Here is a 23223-nt window from a genome sequence, read left to right as displayed (position 1 = left end):
CCCTTCCTCCAGACCCTGTGACCTCTACTGCTCCTGCTGATTCCTTCAATGGTATTTCAGAGAATCACAGTACCATCGTGTCTCGTTTATAACTGTTCTAATCACTGTAATCCACCCACTGATCTTGTCCTTCCTAACCACTGTTTTCTTATTATTTCAGTCTGGTGCTCTACAGCATTACCCTTAGCGATGTGGACCAAATTGTCTTTTTAATTTCCTTTTAATTTTGCCATGATGGAGCAGTGCATGCCTCGCATTCCAGCACAGTAGAGGCATTTCATAGTTTTCTCGCTAACTGTAGACTTCTACCGCTCAGATTCTCATCTCTGTTAATTCTGCGGATGCTCTGTGTTTGTGTGTGTGTAAATACAATTACGCTTGTATCTGATGATTATGTTGGACATGCATAGGTGTAGATGCTGTTGAAAAAACTCTCAGTTGCACAGTAAGAGAAAATGGGTTATGGAGACCATGTTTCATCAAAACAGCCCTCTTTTTTTTTTTCCGTCTCAAGGGCGTTTTTCTGCAATATTTTAAGAAAAGTGAATTTAGTCTAAAGAGCCATGCTATGTTTTCAGAAGCCTCCTGAAGTGGATTTTGGTATTTGTAACAAACTCAAGTAGTTGACTTTGTTTAGGCAATCATGTTTTGTTTTCTTTTATGTTGTTCAGTTATCTTTTGTCTTTTAAATTATTATTCCTGTAAAAGGTCTGTGAAGTAGATGAGTTCTCCAAAATTAAGAATGGATTGTATATAGGATTTCTCATGTTGATTGCAACGTACTTGGCATTTTGAAAATGTAACGCAGCCTATGCTTTTAAGAACTAGGTTCCTTCTCTCCCCACAAAGGAGGAGCTAGGCTTGGATATTACTTCTGCAGAATCCCCAGTAAATGTTGTGCTGCCCACGATCTCGCAGAACTATTATTTCTGTCTAGACAGATTCAGATTTTTGCACTAAGAGTTGCTCATGTACAAAGGGATTTGGATGTACAACTGATGTTTTGCAGCATACCAGCATTGTACCTGCTTTTTTAAAAAAGCAAATGTAGAGAATTGTATTATTTACTGTAGTACATGGAGGCAAATCTTGCAGACCCAACTGAGGCCACATTTCGATGGATGTAATAGGGAATGCAGTAACCTAGGGGCTGTAGAATTAGGTCCACGTCTATGTGTCTAGCTGAAAATATTTTCTGTTTTGAAAGAAATAAAATTTAAAGGATGAGGCATCTGTGCTTCTAGCTTCTGAGCATGATGCAGTGATCATATGCTAGTATGCTGTAGTAATACTTGAATAACATTTTTCTGTCATTCAGTTGAATAAATGGCAAGGCAGGAAATAGGCTTTGTGCTCAAACAGACTTCATCAAACTATTTCAGAAGAAAAGTGAAAGCACTTGAGGTAGTACCAAGAAAGCGGAGTACTTTTGGTACTTGAGGTAGTACCAAAAAAAGCTGCTGCCTTTTTTTTTTTTTTTTTTTTTTTAAATATTCTCAAGCACGAAAAGATAAAACCAAATGGCTGGTGCCAAATCAGTTGTTAAAACAGTGAGTTCTCATTGTGCGAATGCATAAATGGTCGTTATTTCATTTTTGTGTTAGAATAATACAGAGGTCTACCTCGGCTCTTCCAGACTGAAAGTAGAGGGGAGGGGGGAATGGAGATAAGGAGTTAAGAGTTGTCATGTGTGCAGTTCCTTTTCTTTAGGTAATTTTCTGCTTGTGCTGATATTGAACGTCTTCTATCAAAATGGCTTCACTCATTCAGACCTGATACGTAATTATTTACCTGTGGCAATATAAAAGATAGGCTGTCATAAAACTGGAATGTTAAATTCACAAGCAGAAAAGTTGCATCCCAAAGCATGTCTTATAAAATGCTGGTCCCCCAGCAGTCGGAAAGAGCTTATCTCATGCCGTGTTCAGTGCTATGATCAGTGGCAAGGGCCATGAGTACAAATGCGAGGTTAATTTTGGGAGTTTATCAACACTGTGATGTGAATACAAATATCTTCAATGCGTCTCTCTGCAGCATGTGACAAACTTTCAGCCTCTACAATGAATCTGCCAAAGCAAACGGAATCGCCAATCAGTAAGCGCCTCTCCTCCTCCACAGCGGCAATAACACATTCCCCCGACAGAGGCAAGTGAATATGCTGGTCTCCTACCAGCATAAACTCTCCTTCTGCTTAGAGCACTTCTTCTTGTCCATATAGCTATGTAGCTTGCTTATGTCTTATTATTCAAAAGAACTCAAACATTTGAGGGGTTGCAGGTTAATACAATAAAATAGTTCTGCAGCCCATCCCAAGACATGCTGCTGTGCTAGAGATCCTAGTCCAGCAACAAATGCTGTGGGTGGTTTTTTTTTACTGGTATTTTTTCAATTTTTGGTGCTGCTCCTGTACCCATACAGCTTGTGATCTTCTAGCCAAATAACGAAAAACAAGCAAACCAGACATGTGGCTCAGCAATAGACATGGGGTGTACTGTGGGCAGAAGTATGTCTGATGAGCCACCTGGGAGACTTCAATCCGGTGACTAGAGTTGTAGAGCCCTTTAATTTGATTTGAAACTCAGATCCATGAGAGGATCAGCAAAAGATGATCATCTTGTGGGATTAGTGATTACTAAACATTACAGAGAGGACTGGAGGGTTTATCCCACTGTGAACTCTGGATTTTTTTGGTTGGTTTGTGTGTTGTCTTCCCCCCCCCCTTTTTTTTTTTTAAACTCTAATGAGAAAAAAATATATTGACTGCAATAAGTGACAATGAAGGCTTGTTTCTAGAATGAAAAGAGAAGGTAAATTTACTTTCATTTCTGAATTGTTTAATGAAAACTCATCATTGGCTTTGAGGTTATTATGATAGGTGGAGATATATATATATGCATGTAATTGGAACATCTATAAATATCTGTCTTATGGTTGATGCTTGTGTTTATGGAGTAGGATGAATGCAGGCATATTGTATAAATAAGACTTATATAATGCAATGAGACTGCAAATTTTAGACACAGTCCCAGCATGGCACGTTAGTGCGTGGCTGTGCTGTTACACCAAATGTTTCGCCTTTTCTACTGGGGAAGAAGACAAACCTTTTTCATGCTGAGTCATGAAAGCAACCATTTTGCAGAATGGAACATGTCTCTGTGTAAGAACAAAAAGCAACATGGTCTTAACCCTGCTACATTTATTGTACAGGTGGGAAAATAATTTAAAATTACGGAGAAACTGGAACCTTTTTTCTTAGAGGGAATGGAAATTATCTTTAAATATTTTAATTCTCAACCATGTCAAGATTTTTTTATTTCATTTAATCATTTCATCATTTTGTTTTAGTTATTTTAATGTAACATTGTTTTATTTCTTTGCATTTTAAATTTGATTTTATTTGCTCCCATCCTTCAGCTCACCGCATGCATCTTAGTCCAATGGAAAACTTTATTGTTTCTCGACTGCTGACTCCCACACAGTCATCTTTAGCCAGAAGCAGAAGTACATTAATGCTTTCTGAGCAGTACAATAATCCAGGTAAAATTGTGCGTGACTCACTTTAAAACTGCTGAGGTATGGTTTTGGTTGCATTTGGGTAGTTGCCGAAAGAAACAGAGTACTATGAACCAGATTTACAGTTTACGATAGTACAAAATCAATGATGAGCTGAGTTCATGATAAAGTATATTTAAAAGCTTGAAAAACCACGTCATCTTGTCTGTCTTGTTCTGAATGTTTTTTTTAAAAGAACATAGTATTAAAAAAAAAAAAAAAACCAAAACAACAGAAATTGAATTAATGAGATCACTAAAGCCTAAGCCAATGAATAATTGAATATATTAATTTAAGAAACAGTTTTTTAGACCAGTGTGTGACACCTTTCAGAGGCTTTATTTGATATATTAATGTAATCCCTTTTGATACCCAAGTAGTAAGTAGAATAAAAATCCCAGTGCTCCATTTGAGCCTTAATTATTTTATTAGGGTTCTGGTTCTTTGCCATTAAATTACTTTTTGCCTTTAACTGTGTGACTATTTTGTGTGACTATGTATTTTTATGTATGTGTGTGGGTCTATGTATATACAAATATAAAATTATACATACTTAAAGGAAAAAACAGACACTCTAATAGGAAGGTGCTCCAGAAAATATTGATCTTTAAGAAACTAATAATTAGGGATAATAGTTACTGTTCCTATCTGTAAATGGCAGTCTAAAAAACCATTTATTTTGCAAACATCTACAAAACTAGTGTTTCCAGTCCTGCTAATACTTAGTCATGTGTATGGCTTCCATAGTAGTTTCTATTTATAAAGCTATACTTGGTCATAGCATTTGCTGAAACAAGGACAAAGGTTTAACAGCTGTTTCTACTTTTATTAAAAACAAAAAATACCCAAACCCCACACCCAAATGCCTGTCTGCAAAAGGAAACCTATTTTTTTAGGGTGAAACTAGTTAGACGGTAAAAGACCGATCATCTTTATGATGAGTATTTTCATATACTGTGGTTGAAATATGCTCAGGTCCTGCATCTGTGCTTTTAATACAAAGCTATTTCAAAATGAATTGCAAAGTAAGCCTGCTTTCCTTTGTGCGCTACTACTTTGTTGCAGTGCGTAGGGACATTGATACTGGATGGCTCTAAAATTACTTCCCTTGTTTCTACGTTAAAACTGGCATCTGTTGGAAGCAGAAATGTTGTCATGTAGTACTCTGCCCATGAGAAAATTCCCAGTTTACTTACGGAGGGATCAGCTACTGCTAAGACTGAACAAAGGCCAACTTGAAATTAGATCAGTATATTCTGCTTAAAATTTTGAGATGTGTTCCTGGGGCCGCCTACAGATGTTGTTTTCCATGTTGTATTTGATATTGAAGGAATCAATAGGGACTTCCTTTGTCCTTCCCCACTTGTTTGTTTGTAAACTCCCAGCTTTATCTCTCTCTTAATCACAGGATCTTTAAAGTAGCACGCTGGCATGTCTGATAAGGATACAATTTGGCCTTCAAACTGCTTTTTTCCCGGAGCTGAAACAGGAGTGCTGGTTCTGGGAACAGCTCTCTGAACCAGTGTCCTCTTGTCATTTCCTCACAAGGCAATCAGGCTGTAGCACGGGTTGCAAAACAGCATCAATACTCAGAGTGGCCATCGATGGTTTTGACAGTATTGCCAGCGAAAGGGTTGAGGGAGATGTCCTGTTTGTTGTGTACTTCTCTCCATAGAAGTAGCTTCCTGACCAGGGAAGAGGGTTCTTCCTTTTCAAGGGCTCATACGGTGCCTCGTGTCATTATGTTTGGGTCAAAATTGCTCTGCTCCTGCATTTTCTATAAGCTTAGAAATGAGGAACCTTGACTTAAGACTCTTTCTCTAGAGCAATGCATTATTAATGTCACTCTGAGTCAAGATATTCAGGCAAACAGTTGTTATTTGGGACACGTAATTATATTTTTTTTTTTCCACGGTTGAAGTATAAATACTTACCTTAAGCAGCATTTAAGTTTCTGAACATTTTTCTTAATATTCAGTGAACTTTTGCCAACTTGGTGGAAAGGCAATCAAAGAATACACAGGTCCAGTTAAACTTAGAAGCATACAAAAAGGCTTCATAAGAAATCTTGTAGGACTGCGCCCAATAAAAAAAAATATTGGAAATGTGAATTCTTTTACATTTGACTGTAATTACTGCTTTTCCAAAGTCCATAGCCTTCTTGACTTTAGTTGAATAAGATTCGAAACGCACTGTCACATGGTTACGGTGTCTGTCTTTTATTAGTAAAGCATATAGTCTGTTGATTGTTCTATATGTAAGTGAAAGTTTCATCTTAGAAAGTAATATGAACAAAAACAGGGGTAAAATACCCCATTTAAAAAAAAAAAATCCTGTTCATACTGTAAATAAAGAAAAAATACTCATAAAGAGTTGCTCTGTAAGCTGTAATGCGTGCATCACATTCAAACTGATATCTACCCGAAATAACAGTAACTGAAATGCCTACAGCAGCATTTAGTTTAGGTTTGGCATTGTTTGTTTCTTTCTTTAAGTGTTACTTTGAAAAGCAGTTAAAGTATTTAGGAGCCTTTGCCATGTTTAGGCTTCAAAAAAAATTTTTTCCCTATGCTTCTGTGAGCTTTCCTGTTTTGTAGTATTTGTTCAAAAGCCACATGACTAGAATTGTTTGGTTACGCTTTTTAGCATATGCAAAGGAAGCTGGAATTTTCAGAAAAGAAAAGAATCAGAGTAATAGTCAGGTGATTCAAAAGGTATATGAGTAAGAGCAACATTTAGAGATAGAGATTTTTTTAGGAAAAAAAAAAGTCCCATAAAGTGTTACTTTCAGTTGAGGTGTTTTTAGTGAACATGGGCCCATGTTGAATGTGTTATATAATGTGAACTGTTGAAACACTAAAAAAACCAACTTGGAAACTACCTTTGAACATTATAACATAAAAGTATGCTGTTCTCTCCTTCACTTCCTCTGTCTGTGCTCCCTTTTGCTCTTGCTATTGTACTATAACTCTTTAGTATTCCATATCTGTCCTCGTGTAGCACCAGCTAGTCCTCTTAAATCTCCCTACAAGCCTTCCCCCACCCGAAGCACGGACAGAAAGAAGGCAACTTCACCCTCTACTTCCGATGCCATGAAAGGGGCGGCTGCAGCTGAGGTTACTCAGGTGGGTTCGCAGTGGTTTTGATTTCACTTCTGGGTGAACTGTTGTGGCTTCTAGTTGTTCTCTTTCCCTTTACATTCGTAAAAATGAATTGCTACCCCTATGGCAAGAAACAGCAGTAAGAAAGTAAGTCTTGCACGCATCTGCTGCCTTTGTGCTCCTGTTTAGCAGCATTTTGATATCTTCCTGCTCCTGGTAATCAATGTTGAGCACTGGTATTTGGAACAGCAAATATTTCCAGGGAGCTAAGATTTCTGGCACTGAAGTGTGTGTTTCTGGACTTGCTTGTAACTTCTGGGAATGAGGATGATGAATAGGGTCTCTCTGCTGAGTATGACTATCCAGTCTTGCTGGTTAATTAGCAAGCTTCACATTTCAGAAACTTGCCAAATGTATTCACAATGCCTCTGTTTTACACCAATTGCTTAACTCTTTCTGTGGACATTTTTAATGCTGTTTGCTGAAAAGATGCATTGATGATCCACGGTAGTTTTCAGAAAAGCAAAGGCAAGTTGTTCACCTCCACTGAGTCTACACAATGTAAGACACGTTTTAAAAAAATCTGTTCTATGGCTGTAAAATTCACATAAGGTCCCGTGTCTTGTAATAGTTAATAGTAGGGCGATTCCTGCCATCTAAATCGGATGCAAGTGAGAGGACCAAAGCTGGGAGCTAAAGATTTGTGTAATGTCTGTCTTAGGTGTGATTCACAGTATTACATCCAGCAGCATTCCTGCCAGATGCCTGGGTGCACTACTGATCGTGTCTTAAGAGATGTTGCAGGAGCACATAGCTGATTGAGAACTGCACCCAGTGCCACCACCCCTCCCAAGAACTCTTGGAGAGGCTCTGATGTGGTGTTACTTATATGCAACTTGTATACTGTGTCCACGTGAGGCATGGTGGGGGGGTCATGTCTGTGTAAAAATAAAAAACTACTGCACCTGGGTTGTGAGCATGTTTAAAAAACTCTTTAAGTGTATGTTACACAAATCTGTTTACATGCCAGCTTGTTAATAAAACAATCAAATGTATTTTTGATCTGTTGGTCCTAATTATGGAAACTAAAATGAACTGTGCTTCTAGACTGAGAAGATAAAGAAAGAGAAGCGACCCACAACACCTGGTTCATCATCTGGTATGGGATCTCCTCTAAGAAGGTCTGATTCTCCTGCTGCCATGTCCAGAAGATCCGCATCACCTGCGACACCTAAGTATGCCTTTCTTCTTCGTGGTCTGATATGCTGTGAGCTTCTTGTTACCTGTAAGAGACATAGATTCTTGAGGAACTTCCTTTGAAGTGTTGTGTAAAATCAAGTTAATTTTAGTTACACGTACACACACATGCAGATGGGGAGAGAGAGAGGTAGATGAACAGATATTATATATGTAAGATTATGCTAGTGCTCACTAGAGACACTTCTCTGCCTTTTCTCAGTCTTTTGAAATTATCATAGTGCATTTCACAATTCGTATGAAACTTTTTGACACTTATTTTTAAACACACTGTTGTTTTATTTGGTTTTGAAGAAATTCTCCCTAATGTGAAGAAATGCACAGAACATGAATACTGACTAGAAATTCCAGCATTTAAAACGGGCATTTCCTATTGCTGGCATGACCATCTGGCTCCATAAATATACTTTTCTTAGTTGTTTTTTGCAGACACTCAAAACTGTAGTCCATGTACCACAGCTTGCAACTAGTCCAAGCAAATGTGTCTTCAGCTTTCTTAGAACAGTATATTAAGTCTGGCTCAAATGCAGAAATATGCTAAAGTAGTCAGGGTCTACAGTAGTTACCTGATTATTTTTTTATTTGGTTGGCTGCTTGGTTTTTTTTCCCCTAGACATTGTTCATGGGTCCCACTTCTGTCCTGAAAATTACCTCCTTTTGTCAATTTTTATTTATCCTGTGCAACCTGCTCTAGGCAAGCCTGCTTTAGCAGGGGGGTTGGACTAGATGATCTCCAGAGGCCCCTTCAAACCCCTGCCATTCTGCGGTTCTGTGACTGTATTTATTTATCTAATCTGAACCTGGCCATTTCTGAACCAGTCTTGATGATCCCCTTTCTGACAAATTTCTTCTGCTCCAAAAACTAGCTGTTGTGTCTTCTGTTTCAGCCCTGAGTGCATAGCCCTTTAACAGAGGATGATTTTGTGTGTGAATCTGGTGTTAGACAAAATAGAGGAAACCATCTGACTCTGGGCGTTCTTTCTGTTTTAGACATCCCCTTGCATGCAACTGGGAAAATGCAATTTTTGGTTCATATTATAGGGCCACAAATTCTCAAACTTTCAGTATTGTTTATATAGTGTTGTGAGATTCTGAACTATGTAAATTTTGTGAAGAATGGAATGATAGGAAATATTAACGACAATCAACTTTTTTTATTACAGTTTTGAGCAGATCGTTGTCTAGTGGCACTCCAAAATGTGCAGAGAAGTTTGAGCTATAGAAATGTATAGTATTCTGTAAGTTGATGGTGTACCCAGTTCTGAATGCATCTTTCAGTTTAGTCAGCTAGTATGAAAGACGTACCAGGAGACATATTTAGTTAAGCAAAATGATTGGTGGGAGATGGATTGCTGAGAGTGAAGCGCTTCTTGATGAGCAGACATTGAAAAGGTTGGTATAGCTCATCGTAGAGACAGCTGTGGAAAAAAAGAAAAAGCTTTTGTGAAACAAACAGATGATTAGTGCTTCATGAAAAATAGTATGCCCAGTCTTAATTTGTAGCACTAATTTCCATAAAAGGTTAGGCAAAGGTGGAGACTTTCTTCCCAGAGGTGCAAATTATGGGAACCTTTTTGTAGTAAAATGTTTTCATGCCTATAAGAAATATAAACTGCTGTTCTTGGAGGATGAAGCAGATGCCGTAGGGGGGACTTAGGCCACATGCTGGTGGGTTTCTCTGTAATTGTGTACCACAGTAGTTATCCCTTTTTTTTTTTCTTTTTTCCCCCCCCTTCCCTCTCTTCCTCAAGAGAATCTGATTCTGACCACTGCTAGAAATGTATTACTGAGCATTTAATCTTAACATGGCCCAATTAGCACACCCTCCTTAACCTTATGAGAGATACAGTAGAGTTTAAGTCCATGTTTATTACTGGTTGCAGAAAGACAGTTCTGCTTCAGCAGTCTTGAGACTTCCCTTGAAAAAAGGCATCCTGATGACCATGTTATATTATTATATAAAGACATGCATTTCTTCGTATAACTCAACGATCTGGCTGGTCAGTAGATTTAAATTTAGGCAGTCAGGTTTTTGGAACCTTCCTTTAGATTGCATAATTTCGTCTTTTAATTTAAAGTTAACTTTGGAACTTAAGTATGATGTGAGTAAATACGTAGGCAAATATGTATTCTCACTGCAAACCTGACAATCTTTTACAAGTTTAATCTTTCTCCTTCCAGCACACTATATGGCAAAAAAAATACCCAGGAAGAAATAAGAATACATATTGTGCAGCATTAGTAGTTATTGCATAGCACCTTAACTTCGAAAGCTGTATGTGTTTTTCTTCTTAAAAGCATGTGACTTGACAGTCAAGTTTTCCTTGATATTGTACTAGTTATTAGTTCTTCACAGTCGTCATCTTCGTTTGTGAGTTGCTTGTCATCTTTCCATGTTATTTCATTATTTATTAATTAAAAAGCTTTTTTATCATGGTAAAGTACCTGAAACAGGCTCAAAGAGGACCATAAAACCTAAACCTAAAGAGAGACAGTGATTGATGGCAGAATAGATTTGCAGTAATTATATAAATAAAATACAGTGTTTGAAGGTGCAAATTTTACTGGGAAAGCAAAAACTATCAGCCCAAAACGTAACATCCAAGACAAAATGAGTGACGAAATATGCACCTAAAAAGGAGAAAAGGGCGGGGAGGGGGAAGAACTAACTATTTGGAGCAATAACTAAAAGCAAGGAAGGAATTGAAAGCTTGAAGGTATTTAGAAAAGTAAATATATGAAGGAACATCACACAGGAAAGAAACCCAAAACTATTGCTTTGTATCCAGTGTGGGTCAGCTGACAAAGACAAAAGGTAATGGATCAGAGAGCTGGGCTAATTGAAAAATTATCTTTCATTTTTACAACTGCTATTGGATACTGATTGTGTAAAGTGTTCCTGTTCTTCAGATCATTCACAAGGTCAATAATACCAGGGGTTTTGGTGAATTTTTTTGATGCTTCATCTTCAAAGATCTATACATTAATCAGTTTATTCTTGCAGTATCCCTTAGAGAATAGATAAGTGTCCTATCTTATAGATCAGCAAAACAATAAAGCCTGTGTCCTTCACATGTCTTTGGGTAGATAGTCCCTTTGAAATCAATGGAACCTGACGAAATCAAGGAAGTAGGATTTAGTTTTAAATGTCTTCAGATAAACCATAGCATAAGGCAGTGAATAAAAACGAAAAGCTCTGACAAGCCTCTGTGTTAATTATTTTGCCAAAGCATTACCTCATATGAGAAGGAGAAAGGGCAAAAGGGGAAGGGAAAAGGGACTGCTGGGTGGTGCTTCTTGGTTCATTTCCAGTTCCCAGTCTGTGTCACTGTCCTTTGCTTACAGTTTCACTAACTGAACGTCTAACTTGGTGCTGCTTTTGGGTAACATCCCACTGCAGCTGTTGGGACACACTTTGATGTCAGAAATGCACATGCTCAATCAAATTACAGAATACTAATAAAACATGAACCTAGAGTAGTATAAAAAAAGCCCAAACTTTTAAAAGTTTTTAAAATATCCCATTAGAAAGGTATCTGCATGTGGCGAATTCCTCACAGAAGTGGCTTGTATGTCCTGCAGTGACCTAGTTTTAGATTTTTATTTTCTATCTGCTACACTTACTACTCTTGATCTTTGTTTTGCCTTGGAGAGATAAAAACAACAGGTAGAATGTTGGATCAAGACTACTTTGAGGGTTTTTTTCAGCAGCTACCTAGAGAATGGGCCAATTCAAGATTTTGAAAACATCTGCAATAATGCAGCTATCAAAGTGACTATTCTATAGACCTACGCCGAGTTTGTACTCTTTTAAGAAATGTAAGAGATAAATGAATCTGTCTCTGCCTAGACAAGATCAAAACTAAGAGTGAAGGAAACTGCTTTTGAGATAGCAGAATGTCATAACCCAGGAACAGCTTGTGATCAGAGCAATCTCCGCAAGCAGGCCTGAGCACATGCAAGCCCTTGGTGTGGTTTCAGCAAAGCTTTTGTTGAATTAATAGGGATATAGGGAAAAAAATAATGCCGCTCTGGCATTGCTACAGATTTCTAAATCACAGTCAGCCTTCTGAACTGCTGTAACCAATGACCTGTCACGTACCTGGCTTTTCAAGAAAGCAGGCTGTTCTCTCCCTTGCTGTTTATGGACAAAATTGGATGTGACCTCTGACTTGTGTGCTACATGTACTTTATTTTCTCTGCTCAGCAAAAGTGAGCTCAGGATCCCTCTTGTGCTCTTCCTGAGACATTCTTCTGCAGTATGGGCTATCCCTCTTTTAATTAAATAAGAGTCATTGTAGTTTAAGGACCAGTGGATCCTCAGACCTGATGGAGGTTCTTGCAGTGCATGTAGGTAGGGGTCATGATGAGAATGGCTTCTTACAGCTGCTGCCCCCATGTCGACGCAGGGCGGTTAGGTGAGAAAGCTAAGACCTCCTGGAAGGAAGATGCTTCTTGTACTTCTGTAATCTGTAGTGACTGAGAGGAGTGAACTTTCAGACAACTAACATGCTACCACTTCTTGGATTTTGGTGATTTAGTGTCTTAATTCTCTGATCCTCATCAGGCACGCTTCTGTGTTTCCACATTCTTACGAGGGTTTCATTACATCCTTTTCCTTTTCTCCCAAGGCAAGAATAAAACAGTTTTTAAACCCAAGGAGACCCCCTATGCAAGTATTTATACATTTTTTTCCCTTAATAGTCTTCACAGTCAGGTTTGGCCCTTTCTGATGAACAGTAGCACCATTTAAATACTATTAGAGGGAGTGTTTTTTCCAGTTACAGTTTTGCCTGTGTCTAGGAGATGCTAAGTTGACAATATGTTTTAAATATAAGGGGGAAAACAGTGGTCACTTAATACTTTCTGCTGGCATCCAATAACTGATTTAATATTTCTGGAAAAAAAAAAAAAAAATCTTATTCCTGATGGATTTTGTCAGCTTTTCACTCCTCATGCTGCACTGTTGTCATCCTTGCAGTAATCAGTCTTTTATATGCTTCTACCTTTTAGTTGATTTAAAAGAAGCAAAGCCGTACTTGTTTCTTCTTCTGGCCAAAGAGCTGTAAGAAAAAATTTCTGTAGTTCTAAAAGTTCAAAGATGCATTACTGAAATAAGACATTCAGCACATGTTTCTAGTCCAACAGGTAAGTTGTACAGCCAGTCTGCTCTAATTCCTATGCAGTGCAAGATGCATAGCTGTCATGACTAGACTCCTTCCTACCAACCTCTTTAGTTTGATTGTCATGCCTTTATTAGAGAACAATTACTTCAGTGCTAATACTGAAAATGATTCAGCCTGAGAATTTGACTGTTTTGCTCCTCCTGTCACAGCCAGTTAAATAAAAAGCATTGCAAGGAATGTGTGGTGAAGTTGGAAATGTAAACTAAAGACAGCAAGAAGGGACTATGCTTTGAAGAAGTGTCTGATTAGCAAGAAGCATCCTCTGTGCTGCAGAGAAGCATAAGAAAAAGTTGTTCGCATTTTATTTACACGTTATAGTTCTATGAAATGCAGTTGGAAATGACTGTAATGGTGAGGCATGTACGAGATGTATGTATGTAGGAGGGGCCTTGAAATCTCTGCCCTTGTCTTTAGGAAGGCCTGGGAATCCATCTACATCCTAAAGAGAAAACTAAAGACAGTGCTAAACCAGATTTGGTCAACACCAACCAATCTCATTGCTGTTTTTTACAAGAGTTGTAAACGATTTGCCTGTCCACATCTTCCAAAATCCTATTTCTGTCAGGGAGCAGTTAGGAGGAGGCTGCCCTGTAAGGCAGGGCAAGCCAGGAGCTGTGGGTGGCAGCAGGGCAGGCGAGGACAGGGTCCTCACCCGCAGGACCCCATCCCACAGCAGACAAAAGAAGTGGCTAAGGCAGGTCTGGTGACGGTGACCAGGGTCAGCCAAGAGCCCAAAGGCCTTAGAGAGGCAGGTTCAAGGACAAGCCAGGACATCAGGTCAAGATCAGCAGGTTAGGAGGCCAGGAACAGGCTTACCTACAGCTTAGCTCAGACCAGGACCTGAACTGACAGGGAGCTCCTGGGCCTGTGGGCAGAGGATACCTGAGTTGAACTTCAAATTTAGTTGGGTGTTACTGTTCCACCAGCCCAAGGGCTTTTGGAGTCTGTGAAGGCTCTTCAGCGGCAGTAAGGAGGTACGGTGGTGCAACGATCTGCAGTCTTCCTCCCCACAAACCGGGCAGCTCTGAATGAGCTGTATTCTGGTGTCTTGACCTCTTCCTCTTTCAAATGCAGCATAATATGGTGGAAAAGAACCCTTTCTTCACCACCCATTGGAGGGGGGGGGAGTTCAAAGGTGTTTAATTTTTTTGTCCGCTCTGTAATGCGAATGGGGTTCTGGTTATAATGGTCTCCAGCCATGCAATACTATAGTTAGAACTATACAAAACTTGCTGCTCCAGTCCATTAATTTTCAGCCATTGTCCATGTTTTTCATGCTTGTGGTCTGCTAGAATGAGTGTATAGTCCAGAAAACACATCATAGTATATGAAACTCTGTATTGTGTAGATGAAAAAAAGCGATAAGGCATAATACGTTTATATCATAATTGCATATTCATAAGGAAGGTTAAAACTACGTGTGTAATGTTCACTTTAATATAGGATCATTTATTCTAATAGGACTCACATAAATCATTATTTTGAGATTGTAATCTCTTTACTGCTGTACTACTTAGTCACACAGCCCAGCCTTTCTCAATGTTACAAGTATTTAGTGCTACTTACTGGCGTTCCATAAATAATGAATGGCGTTTGTGTGTAGTTTTGTGTCCTGGTATTCTGCTCTTTTAACGTGCACCTATTTTCAGTGAATATCAAGTATCTTTACCCTTCTGCTTTACCAGAACTGACCTCAGGGTTCTCATTTCACCTAAAATATGCAATAGCCAAGCGAGCAATCAGCTGCATTGCTGCTGTGCATTGCCATCACTACAGGTGCAGCCATGTATAGCTGCAGGGGTTGCAGGGGCTGAGTTTTGAGCCTTGAGTCTGTTGCGTTGGTGCTGATTAAAGTGCTAACTGAAACAGTGGAGCTGACGCTACAATGGTTTGGTCTGTTCTCTCTTTTTATGGTACCCAGCTTTACCTTTGTGTATAGTAGTATTTGATTTTGAAAATCAGATGCTGTTAGAGAAAGACCATGTTTGACAAGGCAATATTCAGATGAAAGCAGCACACTGCAACTCATTGTAACCTCTGCAGACAGAAAGGACACAGCTTTGCTTCTTTGAATGTTGAGAAGGACTGTTGAATATAGTAATGTTGACGAAATTGTTATGAAATGGCCGTTACTAAAATAATTGGTTTAGGTACTCTGTGTTTTCATCTCTCTTGCCTACAACTGAGACAGTATTATTGTTCTTTTTAAATGAAAATTTTCTGTAATCATCTGCACTTGCATGCCAGTTCTCTGTGTTTCAAGTTCTGATTGCTTGCATCCAGGTGGTTTCTATGCAGTATTGCGCAAAACTCCTATGCAAGAAAGAGGGACAATATGCAGAAAGATGGAGTTTGATTCCAGGCTCTGTAACATACGGCCTGTTTTTGATTTTTCTTTTCACTCATCAGGACAGTTGCAAAGACTTATCCTCAGTCTCCTAAAAATGCCAAACAATATCCAGCTTCTCCTGTGAAGCATCGTGCCACTTCTAATCTCAACCAGGAAACTCCTAAAAAGAAAGCAGACAAGGAGAAAGAAAACGTCAGTCATCAGAAATCCTCAGGAGCACGCACTGATGAGGCAAGCCAGGTGGCTTTGGAGAAGCATGTGCCTTCTGTGGGAAAGACTGAAATTAGTGAAGGTGAGTCTTACTGCAAGAATACATTGCAAGATATCATGAGTTCCTGAGGTCTTTAAACAGTGATGACCTGTTCTTTTCATGAAGCTACTCAGTTGTAGTCTTACAAGAATGTGTTAAAGGTACATACTGGAACCAGTAAATGTAAAGTTTTCACCAGGGTTACCCGCGTAGGAAAAACGCTTGTTAATGAGGATGTGAAAGTGCTGAAATCCATGGGTGCCCTTATCTATCCCATATTCTATCTGCTGAAAATGCTGAGGTATGCTTTTGAAAAGCAAAAGTGTCACACCAGCATGTACCAGGCCCAATTCAGCCTCTGTCCGAGTATAGAAGTGCTGGGCACTCTCTTGTTCCCTGCCTAACTTTCCACCGTTGGTCATCTTCTCCTAGGAAAGATCACGGCAGGAACAACTGACGCAGAAGAAGCTTCAAAAATTCTAGCTGAAAAAAGACGACAGGCCCGCCTGCAAAAAGAACAAGAGGAAAGGGAGAGACAGGAAAGAGAAGAACGGGAGAGGTATCTCTGTTGATTTGTGAAAGTTATTACCTGATTATTTAACCTGTATCATTAAAGATCCCTGAAACTGTGGTAGTTATAGAATCAAGGTGGGAGCTGTTAATTTCTTTCAGCTCAGACTGATAATTCATTAGTGTCTTTTGCAGTCTTTATGACTAGTGAAGTTAGAAAATAATAATTTGGCCTCTTCAAGAAACCTAAATAAACTATTACTCATTAAAATACTTCAGGTATGTCCACACTGCAGTGTACTGGCTGAACTGAGCACTGAAGTATTTTACATTGTAAAAAAACATTTGAGGCAGTTTTAAATGAGCTAGTTCATGTAGAAGAAACAGTCTTGCAGTAGTAGTGTGTGCCTTAAATGGCAAGGCTTGTATTGTTCAACAAATTAACCTGAAGTTCCTCTTCCTGCCCAACTCTGTTGTAGGCCATTGAGGACTTCAAGAGTGTGGGCGTGGTGAAGGTTGCTGTGACTGAGCAGTGAAATTCTGGCTGTATTCTGGGAGCAAGCTTTCTTAGGTTGTTCTCCGCTTGGGGTGCTGGTTGCAAGTGTCAACAAATCGTGCCCTTCCTTCAAGCCCCTGGTAGCAAATCACTAACTCTGTCTAATTCAACTTTGTCTGTTCTTAGAGAAAACATGGTGGGGGAGGAGGGGGGAATCACCAGCACCTGCCAGTTTGCCCCAATGCAAATATTTCTTGAATCTCTGATATGTAAGGATAAGAACGATCATTTGTCAAAGCAGCTCTTGCATGTGGTGAGAGAGGAGCAGGATATCCCTGAGTGGGCCAGTGAACAACAGGGGTGGAATTTAGATCCACTCTTTCTAGTGTACCACTGGGCTTTGTGGACTTCGTTTGCTGCTGCTTATCCAATCTGTTTATCTTCAGCTGAAGCAAAGGAAAAGAAGCACTTGCTTGTTTATAGATACCAGCATTCTGGGTGTGAAATGCAGAATGAAAACTTACTTTGATTGTTAAAGCTTGCTTGAATGAATGAAACTTACTTTTATTACTAAAGCTGTAATTGAAATTAGAATGGAAATGTTTCCTTTTTCTTTAATCAGACCTGTTTTTTCAAGGGAAATCATAATTTCTATGACATATTTTGGGCAGGGAAAATAACATTGATATAAAAGGTTGATAGTAACCTGAATTCTGAGTGTGTGCTCAACCTCTGCTGTATCTTGGCGTTTTTCATGAAAATGTGCACCGATGCATATATTATCAGTTTCTGCTGATTGCATGCCATATATACAACAGGATTCACGCTAAACTAGATGAAGCCTTTTAAACATACTGTTATATTTTTTGCAGGCTTGAAAGAGAAGAACAGAAGAGAAAGGCAGAAGAAGAAAGACTTCGTCTAGAGGAAGAGGCTCGTAAGAAGGAGGAGGAAAGAAAACGTGAAGAAGCAGCAGCTCGAAAAAAGGCAGAAGAGGAAGCCAGGAGAAGAGCTGAGGAAGAACAAATGCTCAAGGAAAAGCAAGAAAAAGAACTCCAGGCCAAACTTGAGAAACAGGTACCATCTCAAACACAAATGCGCAGCTTTATATCCGTGTATACGTATACATATATTTATAGATACGTATAAATAAATACTTTATAGTATCTGGTAATCTGCCTGAAATAAATAATGGCCCCCTCATATTTTACACTTTCTGATTAGAGGGAAGAAGCAGAAATCAAAGCCCGTGAGGCAGCTGAACAACTTCGTCTTGAAAGGGAGCAAATCATGCAGCAAATTGAGCAAGAAAGACTGGAACGGAAGAAGGTAGATATTTGCGTCTTAAGAGAATTATTTCGTTTCTTGTTTAAATACATAACCCTGGAAGTACCCAGTAGAATCTAGAAGTAATAATCTGGAGGGATTACAGACGGATACTTGTGCCTAACTTAGTGTTTACTACTTGCATGCTAAGGGAATGTGGACATCAAAATTTGTAACAAAGTGTAATTGCTGAAGGCAAGTTACTTTCTGCTAGGTACAGAACAAACACAGAGTTAGCTTCTACCCACGAAGTTAAATACCTGAGACAAACAGGGAATGGCATGCTAAGGCAAATGTCAATTGCTGCCCAACCCAGGACGTCACAGACTGTTGAGCAACATGAGTGACTTTGTTTTAAAACTTACTCAACAAACTTACTCTGTGTCATTAATTGAGACAGTTAATGTGACTAACAAACAGGTTTTCTCCCACCTGGCTTGTCTCTGGTTGCATTATGCTGAAGCAGCAGGGCTGCCCGGCCACCACTGCACAAGGAAATGGCTCGAGCTGTATAAATTAGCTTTATCTACAGCTCTGTGACAGGAAAGAGAGAACAGCTGCGGAGCTACAGAACCTCTGTCTGGTTATAAAAGGTCGTCTTTCCATATATGTTGTTCCAATATGTTATTTTAAACTGTTTACCACTGAGCTTGGAGGCATGTTGCAGATTAGAGTACCAAACTAAAGCGTCTTTAAATCTGAAATAGTTTCCTTTCACAGTAGTGCAGAGACCTGGTTTGTTGAGAAGGCTTTTTTTTTTTTAATGAACAAAGAAAGAATAGAAAGTATTTTAGGGTAATACCTTACACATTTCCAACAAGAATAACTTCAGATATTTCATTTTATTCTTCCATTCCAAAAAGCCTATTTTAAAAGGCACTATTTGGAAAGAGTTGGAAAAGCGACTAGATGAAAGTAATAGCTGTTGGTTTTAAATAAATGTCTTGTTCCAGAGGAAAGCATAACTTGTAAATGCGAACACCTGGTATTGAAATGTTTGTCTCTAAATTGCATCTACTGATAAAGTCATGTTCTGTGAGACCTGATATGTGAAAGCCCGCTCTCGGGTGTTTTCTACCTTTTGTTTTGTTTATTTATTTATTCTCCCTTTTTTCAAGACAGGCAGGTATGAGGTCATGATAGTAGAGGAAAGTTTTGCTTTTTGTTTTGTTTCTCCTTTATCAGTCTCTTGTGTTAGATATCCCGTCTGCCTTCTCATCTTGCAATTTTTTTTGATTTCTAGAGAATAGATGAAATAATGAAGAGAACGAGGAGGAGCGAAACACCAGAAATAAAGGTACAAAACCGTGTGTGGTTGCAGGGGGGTTTGGGTTTTTATTACCCATGTGTGAAAATTAAGCGCTAGAGTAGTTCAATGTTAGCAGGTACACTTAGGTACACTCTACATCCACATTTTAGTTGCGTTTGGAACAGAGAATGACTGTTGCTGTGCCACAGTTATTGTTGTGCCACTGCTACAGAGACACAGCTTTATGCAAGTGTTGCAACTCCCTCGCTGTCTGGCAAGGTGGCAAGAGCCCGTTCCTGGATGCTGGAGCTGTAACGTGTGCTGCTGTGATGTATCTTCTCCTGCTATGTAGTAGCCAGTGAATGAATTAGTGAGTTCTCCATATGAAGCTTGCCAGCAGTGTAGGATTGAGAAAAAGGACATTGTGTCCAGCTAGGAAGTGACAGAGAGTCAAGTTTTCACCTCTATTCTAAGTTTTCTACTAAGGAGAGCGTTTCTTTAGATACTTTCAGAGAATGTTTTCTTTTTGAAGTTAAAAAAAAATAAATTAAAAAATCCTATACCTAATTAAAAAAGGTAAAAAAAATTCCTCTCTTGCTGTCAATGTCTTTTGACCACCCTATGGGGCCCTGGGCAGTCTCTGTTTCAAGTTTCAAGTCCAATCGGTTCCATGAAGGTTACAGTCCTTTGTCTAATACAGTGGACCCATTACTTGATTACAGAAGGAAGAGCCAAAGCTGGAGGTACCATCAACTTTGAATGTGGAAAAGCAGCCAAAGGCCCTTGTTCTCAACCAGCCAGGTAAAAATTGCCATATTTTGCTGACCTGTTTTCACAGTTCGTTCTCTTGAAAGTTCTGTAATCTCAGGTAGAGCACTGCGTATTATCACAGGTTCTTTGCTTTCAAGAACAGCTACGTTTGCGTCAGTGATAAATGTTAGAAACTGGAGGGGAGACTTAGCTTTGTTTTGCCTCTTAAGCAGGAGCAGAAGAAAGTTTCTCCTTCATTTTAGTACCTGACATAGCATTTCTGTAAATGAGAAGTTCAATCTGCCAATAGGTTTGGTTGCTGCAATCTACCTTTGAATTTTGTAGGGAGAAAACTTTTGCACACAACCAAGCTTGTAAGCTTTTTATAGCATTGCTCTAAATCTGACATTTAATTTGACCTTACAAAAAAGCGTATGTATTTAAGTAATTATTAAATAAAATATACATATCTGGCATTTTTCTGTGTTTTGTTTATTTCCCCAGGCTAAGGCTTTTAGTACATGACATAAAAGATAAAACATTCTCTTCCTGTTTCCTCAAATTTAAAAGATTTAGTGTAAAGAGCAATTTTAGGGTGGAAGAGAGGATTGACAGTATAGTGTGATGAGTCATAGATGAAACTGAGCCCTGCTGCATTGTCAGTCATCTTTTCTATTTGATCTAGAACTTAAAAGCACTTGTGTTTGCTTGGGGTTTTTTTTAAACTATTTAAATAAAGAAGCTGCTACTGTCATAATTTCTAACCTTTTTTTTTTATAGAGATCAATGGATTGGCAACCTGCCTGAAAAATAAAAGCTTAGAAAGTGCTGCCTCTGTAATCCCTTCCCAAGATGTAGTTGCTAATGGACTGAAGTCAGTTCCAGGACTTATTCAGCTGGAAGCTGTTGATGGCAAATCTAACAGCATGGAAGATTCAGCAGATGAGGTTCAGTCCATGGATGTGAGGTACAGACCGTATCTACCAATAGAAACTGTGGAATTAACATCAGGGACACACACACAGTTTTCTGTTTCGTTTGTTAATGCTTTACTGCTTTGCTTCTCGCCTGCCCCACAGAGGGGCGGTCAGGTGCCTACTGCGGTGTACTCCGCCTCTGTCAAGATGCAAATTAGTTGTTTCAGACAAGAGCCTACAGAACCTCCCCTCACTCTCCCAGATTTGGGGGGGGGGGGGGGGCTCTGAAATCCTTCTACAGTCCTTACCTACGGATTCCATACAAGTTTCCCCAAACCTTTCAGATCGTTCTGTGAAAGTAGCGACTGTAGATATTGTCAGATGTCACCATTTTTTTTTATTTGTCAAGACAGCATAGCTAGACATTGGGCACCCCCTAGTTTTGTGTTGCAGGGTTTGATGCACAATAGTTTTGCCCTCAGCTTATCCGCCACTCCTTCGTGGCTTTAGAAATCTTTGTGAAATTCTTCCTCTGCCGCCTTTTCTCCAAAATGAAACGTACTAGCCTTACTAGTCTTGGGAAAGCATCAGCTGGTAGCAGTACTTCTTAAATTCTAGGATTGTTGGTGTCTGAAGTATATCATAAGGTTGTAAGAAATAACTTTTTAAGTTGGGAATTGTGAGCCCTTTAGGTAAACGTTTGCAAGGTCATCAGGACAATGATTTGCAAGATGCAATAAACATTTCAGTGAGGGAATGGTGCAGGGACTGAAATGATGAGTTGGCGGTAAACTACTAGAAATGTGGTTTTTAGATGAGTGTTCACATCGCACAGCTACCACATACCTTAATCTTTAAGATCTAGGGATTAAGTATGACCTTCCATCCTGAACAGGGAAACCTCTCTTTGTTTGGATTGGGACATTCTAGGTAAAGGCTTGCTGCAGCCAGCCTTGAGATAAGTAGGTTTTGGACAGTCATAGGATTAATTTGATTGTGGCTTAATGAAAAGTTACACACCTCTTATTCGGTGTCTTCCTTTCTTTATGTTTTGTATAGCCCAGTTTCAAAAGAAGAACTTATCTCTATCCCCGAGTATTCTCCCATGAATGAACTCATGCCCGGTGTTTCTTTGGACCAAAATGGGACAAGTAATGCCAAGGCTCTTGAAGATCTCTTGGATTTCACAGGCCAAGCTACGTACTCCAAGATGTCCAGTGATACCATTAGCCTAGATGACTGTAACAAAAACTTGATTGAGGGCTTTAACAGTCCAGGACAGGAAAATACACTTAATTCTATCTGCTGACAACCTCACTTTTCAGCAGAACAGATAAAGGTACAGTATTGTGATAAACACCTGAGATATGATAAATTGCTGTGATTACTTACGAGCTTCCCAAGAAAACATCACAGTTGTAAACAGCATATGTGGGGAGAGGAAGAAAGCTGGTCTCCTAGATATTTAAATTCAGCATAATCTTTCATATTTGCAGCTCTTTGTAAATTGGCACTGTAGGCAGACTGAGCGTGTCGTAGCAACCGAAAGTGTCTGGTAAATGGGAACGTTTCCTTTACGCGTTCAGAGTATAGCGGGAAGAGTTCGGGGTTTTTCTTCATCAATATGATACCTCTCCTATAAGTCTTGGGAGCCTATTTGCATGAGGAAAACAGTTAAAAGCGGGGCTAGCCTAGAAAATGGTAGTTACTGTTGCTGCTTGCTCTTTGCTGCTGCTGTCAATCCTTGCAGCACGGTGTAGAATCACTTCTCCTGGAAAGCCTGCTTAGTAAAAAAGCACAGTAGGCTTCGGTGACGCTTTCAGAGTACAGTGGCACACGGTTTCTTTGAAAGAGTGTATTCTAAATTACAAAACTGAGGTCATCTAACTTGCATAGCTGACTTGATATCCTTCTCTCTCTCTTTTTAATTGACAGAGGTAGCAATTTGTGGAGGATATATATCCCTGTGATGCTACTGGCAGTAAAATATGAGCTTGTCACTTGAAAAAAGCTTCTGCAGTCCTTGAACACTGGATTTCAAGTAACCAGAGCTGAATATAACTTTGTCTTCCCAGGGAATATGTTGAATAACTGGCTGCTTTTGGTAGAAGTCAATGATCTAGAGCCTCGATGGTTTCAGGGAAGACTGAGTGTGCATTAGAATTTGAGCTTTAGCTGCTAATAAAGCACTTATTTCTTCTTTTAATTTAAAATTCATCTCAATACTTCACTGTGATTTCTACCTGTGCATTTTATTTTGAAATAATTCTTCCTTAAGC

At 39.2% G+C, this 23223-nt stretch overlaps 1 protein-coding gene across 1 annotated transcript in view; it reads left to right on the top strand.

Moving 5' to 3' along the window:
• The window catches only part of MAP7D2 (MAP7 domain containing 2), a 44758-nt gene extending 22505 nt beyond the window's left edge, over nt 1-22253 (top strand). Inside the window, exons 4-16 of the mRNA XM_086482070.1 lie at nt 1-51; nt 2035-2145; nt 3415-3537; nt 6529-6677; nt 7761-7888; nt 15506-15738; nt 16129-16255; nt 17575-17779; nt 17927-18031; nt 19272-19325; nt 20000-20078; nt 20808-20994; nt 22004-22253. The exon at nt 1-51 is cut by the window's left edge and continues 48 nt beyond it. Coding sequence (XP_086338196.1) covers nt 1-51; nt 2035-2145; nt 3415-3537; nt 6529-6677; nt 7761-7888; nt 15506-15738; nt 16129-16255; nt 17575-17779; nt 17927-18031; nt 19272-19325; nt 20000-20078; nt 20808-20994; nt 22004-22253 — 1802 coding nt within the window. The remainder of the gene's footprint in view (nt 52-2034; nt 2146-3414; nt 3538-6528; nt 6678-7760; nt 7889-15505; nt 15739-16128; nt 16256-17574; nt 17780-17926; nt 18032-19271; nt 19326-19999; nt 20079-20807; nt 20995-22003) is intronic.
• The last annotated feature ends 970 nt before the right edge of the window (nt 22254-23223 follow it).

Source organism: Leptosomus discolor, chromosome 1 (assembly GCF_034619465.1).
Source record: "Leptosomus discolor isolate bLepDis1 chromosome 1, bLepDis1.hap2, whole genome shotgun sequence".
NCBI lineage: Eukaryota > Metazoa > Chordata > Aves > Leptosomiformes > Leptosomidae > Leptosomus > Leptosomus discolor.
Note: the sequence above shows the minus strand (reverse complement) of the source record. Positions and strands in the feature narration are given on the sequence as shown.